Source organism: Globicephala melas, chromosome 3 (assembly GCF_963455315.2).
Source record: "Globicephala melas chromosome 3, mGloMel1.2, whole genome shotgun sequence".
NCBI lineage: Eukaryota > Metazoa > Chordata > Mammalia > Artiodactyla > Delphinidae > Globicephala > Globicephala melas.
This window is the reverse complement of record NC_083316.1, coordinates 63,796,772-63,805,367: the sequence shown is the minus strand read 5'-3', so window position 1 is coordinate 63,805,367 and position 8,596 is coordinate 63,796,772. Positions and strand designations below refer to the sequence as shown.

General features: G+C 39.1%; 1 protein-coding gene across 4 annotated transcripts in view; it reads right to left on the bottom strand.

The window, feature by feature from the left end:
• Window positions 1–2,210: 2,210 nt before the first annotated feature.
• MSH3 (mutS homolog 3) overlaps window positions 2,211–8,596 on the bottom strand; it is a 211,435-nt gene continuing 205,049 nt past the window's right edge. For all 4 annotated transcript variants that reach the window (XM_070045159.1, XM_030846850.2, XM_070045157.1 and 1 more), the window contains exons 23-24: window positions 5,292–5,463; window positions 2,211–2,957 (exon numbers count right to left, since the gene is read on the bottom strand). In XM_070045159.1, coding sequence (XP_069901260.1) covers window positions 2,849–2,957; window positions 5,292–5,463 — 281 coding nt within the window. In that variant the 3' untranslated portion in view covers window positions 2,211–2,848. The remainder of the gene's footprint in view (window positions 2,958–5,291; window positions 5,464–8,596) is intronic.

Here is an 8,596-nt window from a genome sequence, read left to right as displayed (position 1 = left end):
GTGAGAGGCCCCGTGCACCGCGTTGAAGAGTGGCTCCCACTTGCCGCAACTAGAGAAAGCCCTCGCACAGAAATGAAGACCCAACACAGCCATAAATAAATAAATAAAATTAAAAAAAAAATCTTGTGGCTTGCCACATAAAAATCTGTACATAAATGTTCACAGTAGAACTATTCATAATAGCCAAAAAATGGAAAGAGACCAAATGTGTATCAGCTGATGAACGGATCAACAAAATGTGGTATATACATGTAATGGAATAGTTTTCAGTAATGAAAAAGAATGAAGTACTGCTACCTGCTACAACATGGATGAACCTTGAAAACAGTAAGCTAAATGAAAGAAGCCAGACACCAAGGACCACATATTGTATAATTCCATTCATATGAAATGTCCAAAATAGCAAATCTATAGAGACAGAAAGCAGGTTAGTGACTGTCTAGGACTGGGGATTTGGGGGAGGAATGGAGAGTAACTGCTAATGAGAACAGATTTTAGGGTGATAAAAACGTTATAGAACTGACTACAATCATCAGAGAAATGCAAATAAAACCACAACGAGATATCAGCTCACACCCCTTTGGATGGCTGTTATCAAAAAGACAAGCAGTAACAAGTGTTGGTGAATGTGTGGAGAAAAGGGAACCCTTGTACCCTGTTGGTGAGACTGTAAATTGGTACAGCCATTATGGAAAACAGTATGGAGGTTGCTCAAGAAATAAAAAATAGAACTACCATATCATCCAGCAATCCCACTTCCAGGTATATAACTAAAGGAAATCAAATCAGGATCTCAAAGACATTATATCTAATATTAGAATTGCAGCACTCCTTAAGTGTGATACCGGGAGTACATACCCAATCAATGGCATCTTTCCTGCCAATCTCCATGGCATGTGTGCAATCTTCCTGTCTAGGACTCTGACACAACTTTCCCTTCAACACCTCAGCACCCTGGCTGGGAAGGAGCCTCACTTAGAATTGCAGTTTGGCAATGCTGATCTTCTTCCAAACTTGGAGCAGGCCTGACCTCCTGCAAATTGGCTGGCTGGCTGATATCCTGCTTTATGTTAGAGAATCTACCTTGTAATATTCCACATTGTCACTTGCCAGACACTGTGGACCGTCACTCCCTGGACACACTGCTCCTGAAACTCTTACCTGCTTGAATGTTGACACTGGCCTGGGCAAGCCAGAGATAGCCCCAACTATCCACTTGGATATGACCTGTGATTGCTGGTCCCTGCAGCTCCCTCAGGCATGAGCGTGACATTCCTGGATTCATCTCCGTTTTCTGCTGGCCTGCCAGTAAGGTTACAGCACTACCTCTGTTAATATAAAACATTTATGGTCTTATGGAGTATTGAAACATTGCTTAAAAAGTGTTATTTTTAAAATTTAAAGAGTAAATCCCAACTAATTCTATTTGGAGATATGTTTGAGAATTTCACTGTATGTTAATATTTCTGGAAGGATGGAGGAATCAGACTACATCATATTCTAACTCCATAAAGGTGGGGAATCACAGGGCTAGAGCGTGAGTGACCCAAAAGTATAGCAACCAACCGCTCGTCATCAACTTGGGGAGACTTAATTGACTGTGTCCAGGGCTCACTGTTAGGGCCATTGTAAGAAATGATCTAAAGGGACCTTCCCTGGCGGTCCAGTGGTTAAGACTCCGCACTTCCACTGCAAGGGGCACAGGTTCCATCCCTGGTCGGGGAACTAAGATCCCGCAAGCTGCGCAGTGCAGCTAAAAAAAAAAAAAAAAAAAGAAAGAATCTAAAGAAGAAATTAGAAATGTGGCCATCAAGTGAAGGCATTTCACTGAGTAGGAATGAAAACCGAGTGGGAAACAGGATGGAAAGCCTTTGTGCAAGATCATATATTTAGAAACAAAAAGAATAGATATGAGAAGCCAGGTTGTAAGTGCTATAAAAAGCTCAGGGACAAAGCTGAGCACTGTCACCCTAAACATGCAGGGAGGTAGCATTGTTATGAATCAACATGGCTATAAGGTTCAATACCGGGAAGACCATACATTTGCTACATCAATTAGCAGAAAGGTCCAAAATGGGAAAGCTCAGTTCTGTGTACTTGGGAGAAGCAGCAACCTTGGTTCCACAATTAAACCTAAAAAGTAACAAATGTCCCAAATAGTTGAGAACCCCCAAATTCAACATGAAAAAAAATCATATATTATAAGCAAGTATTCATCACATGTTTATTACTTGAATGAATGACAAATAATTTAATCCAACAACCTTCAAATTGCTTAAAACTATGACAATATTTAGCTTTTCAAATTTCATATGACCTTACTCTTTCTGTGCTCTAGTTTCTAAAAGCCTGATAATACCTTCTATTTCTCTTCAAAAATTCTTATGCTTACAGTGAATAAACTGGCGGCATTATAAAATTATTTTAGTTCGAATGAAAACGTATATTCCTGCAAGACATTTCAACCAGCTGCAAATTATCTGAACTGAAACAAATAAAATTATGCATTAAATTTTTATATCACTCTAAAAGTTCATGAACTATATATTCTACCACTCCAGGTTTTACTTAGAAGTTTCTGATTTTATTTGAATCTTACCATCCATGAGATTTTCTAATGACATGATAGAAATCTTAATATTCAAAAGTGTTTATACTTTTAAAAGGATGGCAGGAACCTGAAACAGACTTTCTACACAAAAGGCCTCCCTGTTTCTAAAAGGAATATACCACGGTCAGGTTTTATGCTCAGGTCACACAAAGATGGGTTGTTACTAGAGAGTTGTTTTATACAGTTGGTATTTTTAATTCTTTATTTTTTGGTTCCAAAACGTAGTCTTCATTTTCATCAGGAAGAGAAGTCTGTAATTTCTTCCAGTTTGAACTCATCCATCCACTTTTGCAAATCATTTGCATCATTTATCGTCCATAACTTCGCAAAACACTTTAGCCTTTTCCTGGAGAGAAAATAAAATACTATTTCTTTTATAAATGAAATTGTTAGAGGCCAGTACATTTCATGGAAAGCTATGAAAAGTCTGTAACATTAGACTCACAGGCAAGGTGACTGGGAAGCTGTGGTTGGGAAGCTATGTCAGGAAGCATCAGCCTTCCTGAGAAACAAGTTTTTCAGTGCTGCTATTATAATCAAGAGACCAAAGCTGTGGATCAGCTCTCTGACTCCGGGGAGGGGAAAGCCCAGCTTCCTCCCTCTTCTAACTCAGCCAGAGGCTATGTGTGCTCACAGGATGAAAAGTAAAATTGATTTAATAATATAATGCAGGCTATGGAAAGAGTAAAATGCCAACATAACAGAGACCTACTTAGGGTCTGAAGAGGGAGTATATGAGTTCCAATCACTGCTCCAGCACCAACTAGCTGCGTGACCCTGGTTTCCTGGTCAGCTTCCTACCCCCACCTGGCCTCATTTTCCCCAACTATAACATGGGGATGACAGCAGTACCTATCTCACAAGGCTGTCGTAAGGAATGAGTTAATGTATGTAAAGCAATAAGAACAGTAACTGGCACAGTGTCTAGGCTGCTGCAAAGGACTGACTGCCCAGACTTGCTGGTGCACACAGCAAGCATTCAATAAATATTAGCTATTACCAAACCCACATGAATGCACTGGATTCAGTTTGCTTTCTTTGATCTCGCCAATGGAATCGATGTGACAGGCGCTTTTAGTGAAAAGGAAAAACAATAAATGCAGTGTATCCTGATAAATCATCAGATTCCATCCCAGTGCAGCCTCTTTCTATAATTCTGTCTTTTTAAGATAACTTTCTAGATTTCAAAATGTCATACATTAGTCGGAAGAGTTAAAATATTTATAAATAACCTGTGAATTTCACTGCTCTTGCTTTATAGGCTATATAGCAGCAACAGGTATAAACTCTCATATTTTATCACCATCGTGCTTATGTATCTTTTGTAGTAAAGTTTTATTCTAGTTTCTTTAGGGAAAAAGAAAAATAAGAAGACAACAAGAGAGGATTTAAATCAGCCCAAAGAACTACGGGCTAAGCTTATTTTTAAACTCTCACAGATGATTACTTTTCTCTCTAGAAAAATTTTATGTTAATCTATTATGTTACAAATAACTAGAAACAAGCGGTCACTGATTATAACATTTGTTTCTAACTTGGCATTGAGGAAAGGATCCAGAAGAGAAAGTCAACAGAGGAAACGACATGTCTTTTATAGTATTCCAGCACTTTGGACCTGGTTCACCACCATTTACCACTGCAAAGTGTGGAGTGCAAGGCAGAACCACAGAGGCAGGAAGAGGAGAAAGAGAAGTTGGTTGCACAACTGTACGTCAGTATACAAGTTGGCAAGTGCTTAACTAATATTAGGTGTTAAGATCTCAATATTTAAATAGGGGATGATTTCCAGAACTAAAACATATTCTTACAGTATAGTGGTCAGCCAAGATGTTCTATTGGACTAACAGCCTGTTCACTCCTGGTCATATGGTTATGGACCAGGGCAATCATGTCCTGCCCCAGGCCGATCAGACTCTCCAAGGAGAGAAGGAGTGGGGTAGGAGGTAGGTGAGGAGCTTATGTTGTTTTATAATATAATCTTATATTTGGGGAAAAAAGGCTATAATTTATTATTTATTAGTATGATATTTTCCTAGGAATATCTTCCTTCCAAAGTATGTCTCAAGTTTATATGAAGATTAGTATATATACTGACTATATACTTGCTGGCTATCCAGGGTAAAAAGTGAGTGCATTCACAAAAGCGTTCCTAGATGATGGAGAAGTCGGTTAGAATGAAAACTTTGTCACAAACAAATCCACAAAGTAAGTGACGTGTGGATACTGACTCTAATCACCTAGTTATGTGATATTATTATTTTCATTCCTGTCCTGACAGAATTCTTCATTTCTGAATGCAACTACTGCATATCTGAATGCAATATATGAATAAAAGAAGTACTCTAAACATTTTATATATTGAGGTTTCCATTAGTAATTTTTTGCATAAACGAATATTTTAGGCAACGAATGTGTTGGTACATATTAAGGAGTTAATTCTTTAGAAAAAAGATTAAAAGGACCAATTTATCAACTTAATAAAGACCTGACTAGAGAGGCATGAGTGAATTCACGTGAGCTTTGGTAAGAGCTGTTTTCATTTTATTGTAATTAAATGTTTCACAATACTTGAAGAGACACTTGAAGGAAGTTCTGATGTTCATTTACAGGACAATCCTCTTCCTGGGACAACTTGGAAGATTTCATTATAAATCAAAAAATGCAGCACAATCATTCTGACCTTTTCATATTTACTAATCCTTCCAGCTCTTTTGATTTGCTAGCTGCTTTCTTTAAAATTTCTCCAGGAACATCTGCTAGTTTAGCCACATTGAGTCCATAACTCCTTGCTGCAACTCCTCTGGTTATTTGATAAAGAAAGGTGACAAAATCAGGAACCTGGTCTTCTTCACCTAAAAAATAGAGTTAAAAGAGAGAGAGAGAGAGAAAGAAAACCATGCTTGAAAGTTGAAAGAAATTAGAGGATTAAAGACAACATACAATTCTTATAACTTTATTCAATTAAAATTTATAATCTGAAAAAGAAATCCATTGTTCCTAATCCCTTGTTAGCTCCTTTTATCAATACTACATATCTAGAAAAGGGTAAATACTGCTTTGAAAATGCTTTTGCATTTAGAATCTATCTTTTAGCTCAGTTAAAATGGTTTTTAACAATTACTCATTGTAAGCTAAGAAGTATTTAGTTTTATGCTGTTTGCTGAAAAATTTCCACTGACCTTCTATATCAAAAAAAGAGTGATTCTGATACATGGTACAATACAATTTCTCCTTTAAAAATGGATTTAAAAAAAAAAAGTGTTTTCCAGTGGAAGAATATATGCACCAGTCTTGTAATACACTCTGTAAATTAACATATATAAAAAATGTTTCTAAGAGTGCTAGAAACAAAACCACAAAAACAGATAAGGAAATATTACATGTTGCACAGTTTAAATAACAAGACCGAGAAATTCTGGCTTATTAAACATCCTAGTTAACTAAGAGCTATACATATTGAAGTGGATGCTGTCTGGTACCACCCAAATCCCACTCAGGACTGAAGGGTTTACTGCCCCAACTGTCAGGAAGGCTGTTAAGCCTGCGACGCTCAGCGGTGTGCTCTCTTTGGGAACGTCCTCAGCTGAAGAGAACTGCTTCACCCAAGGTCGCGTCCCATCTTGGGAAACCTGCATCCAGTGACTGGTTGCTATGGGGGTTTGCAGGCAGCCTCTAAGATGGCCACCAAAGTTCCCTGCCTCCTAGTGTTCAAGCCCTTGTGTCACTCCCTCTCCTTGAGTGTGTGCTGGTTCAAAGGACTTGCTTCTAATGAATAGAATATGACAAAAATTATGGCATGTCACTTTTGAGATTACATCATGAAAGACTGTGGCCTGTCTTGGGCACTCTCACTTTCTTTCTGGCTTGTCTGCTCTGAGGGAAGCCAGTGGTCATATTGTGGGCTGCCCTATGGAGGTCCCATGGAAAGAAACTGATGTCTCTGGCCAACAAGTCAGTGAGGGCCTGGAAGCCTACCAACAGCCACGTGAGTGAACTTGGAAGTGGCTATTCTGAGGTCTGCCAACAGCATGTGAGTGGGCTGGGAAGTGGATTGCCCCAGTCAAACCCTGAAGCGACTGCTGCCCTGGCCGACACCATGATGTAGCCTGTGAGAGACTGTGAGGCAGAGGTGTTCAGCTGAGCTGCCCCTGGATTCCTGCTCCACAGAAATTATGAGATAATAAATATTTGCTGTGCTAAGCTACTATGTTTTGGGGGGTAATTTATTACGCAACAGTAGATAACTAATAAAAGGTATAAGGCCTGGCTCTCTCAGCCGAAGTTGAGGTAACTCTGAAGGACCAACCCTCGTCAGAGCTCTCTGCAGCGTGGGCTGAAGCCTTATAACTGTAACCCAGCGTTGATCGTGAGAGCACTCCCCAATAAACTCCGGCATGTAAACCTCAGAATCTGCTTCCTGGGGAACAGTCTACCACACAGTACATATACATGAAGTTAAAACTTCTAAAGAATTGGGATATGATGAAGTACAATAAGACAAAGACAAGACTGTGAAGGGATTCAGAACAAGCCTTCCCAAGATGTGCCACTCTGGCGTGCAGAGTGTCTGGGGCTGAAGACAGGGGAGGCCCCACAGGCTCAGGAAAGGCTTTTTAGCTCCCCCTTCAACGGCCTGAAAGAATTTAGATGGAGGTAGGGGGGGCCCTGGCTCAGAGACAGACTGTTACCACAGATAACGTTTATCTGAATGACCTATGTGTAGGGCAAGACAAACATCTAATTACCAAATATCTGTTTTTCTTATTTCCCTGTGAATTACCGTCCTCCCCTTTGATGCCCAGTCTCCTATCCCATTCCTTAGCTCAGGATGGCACAGAAGCCTCAACTGCCTGACTTGCCCTCATATTCTTATGAGGCCCCCGTAGACACATAATTAAATTTGGTTTTCTCCTGTTAATCTGTCTTATGTTAATTTGATTATTAGACCAGCCAAAGAACCAAGAAGGGTAGAGAACAAATTCTTCCCCAACAGCTGCATACAGTTTAATCTTTGATAAACCTAAAGCAGCTCGGGATTATGCAGCTTGTATTACAAAATTCAATATAATTGCACGGTATTGCAAAAATGTCCAAGATGAACCAGATTCACAATGACTTCTGAGACCCTAGTATACTTATTATAAGTTTATCAGGAGCTTTTCTCATATATTATTTCATTGGATAAATGTGTATGCTTTATTCTTTTATCCAGCTAAAAGCTAAAAAGCCAAAAGACTGAACACAACGGAGAAAAAGGATAATGGAATTTTCTTTAATCTCCTCTAAGAATTCAGCAACAGACAAATAATACCTTTCTAAGGGTGGGTGCTAGAGGTGGGAGGTGAAAAGAAGGCTGACACTCTCAGAAATACGTAGACTAAAACTCACATTACAAAGCACTAAGAATACCTTTTGCCTCCAAATAAAACTTAAGGAACACAAAGAACAGGTGACAAAGTGGGTGGGAAAAGACTAGGAAAGAAGCAGGTAGAAACCAGTACCTGCTAACCTGGATAGTTTTTTGTTACCTTTCAATGCTCACAAGACCCAAACTGAAGTGAACAGCAGTGGGGTATCAAAAAAGCCAATTCTTTTCATCTCAAAGACAAGTATTGCCTTTATCACTTCAACTGGGTTAGTCCTAACTGATTTCTCCACCTCCAGCCTCTCCTCTATAATCTAGCCTCCACACTGACCTTTCTAAAAAAGAGATTAATTCATCTGTCAGTCCATCTATCCATTCATTATCCACCTATCCATCTACCCATCCATCCACCCATCCATCCATCCATCCACCCATCCATCCATCCATCCATCCATCCTTTTCTGAAAGCCTACTAAATGCCACAAAACCCCCTCATTTAAACACTGCTTTGCTGACGGCTTTTTCCTTTTTTTTTGCTTTATATACATATAAGATGTAGTATATATAATATAGCTGGCTAAGAAATGTTTCTTAAATATAGTTAAATTATATAAAATATG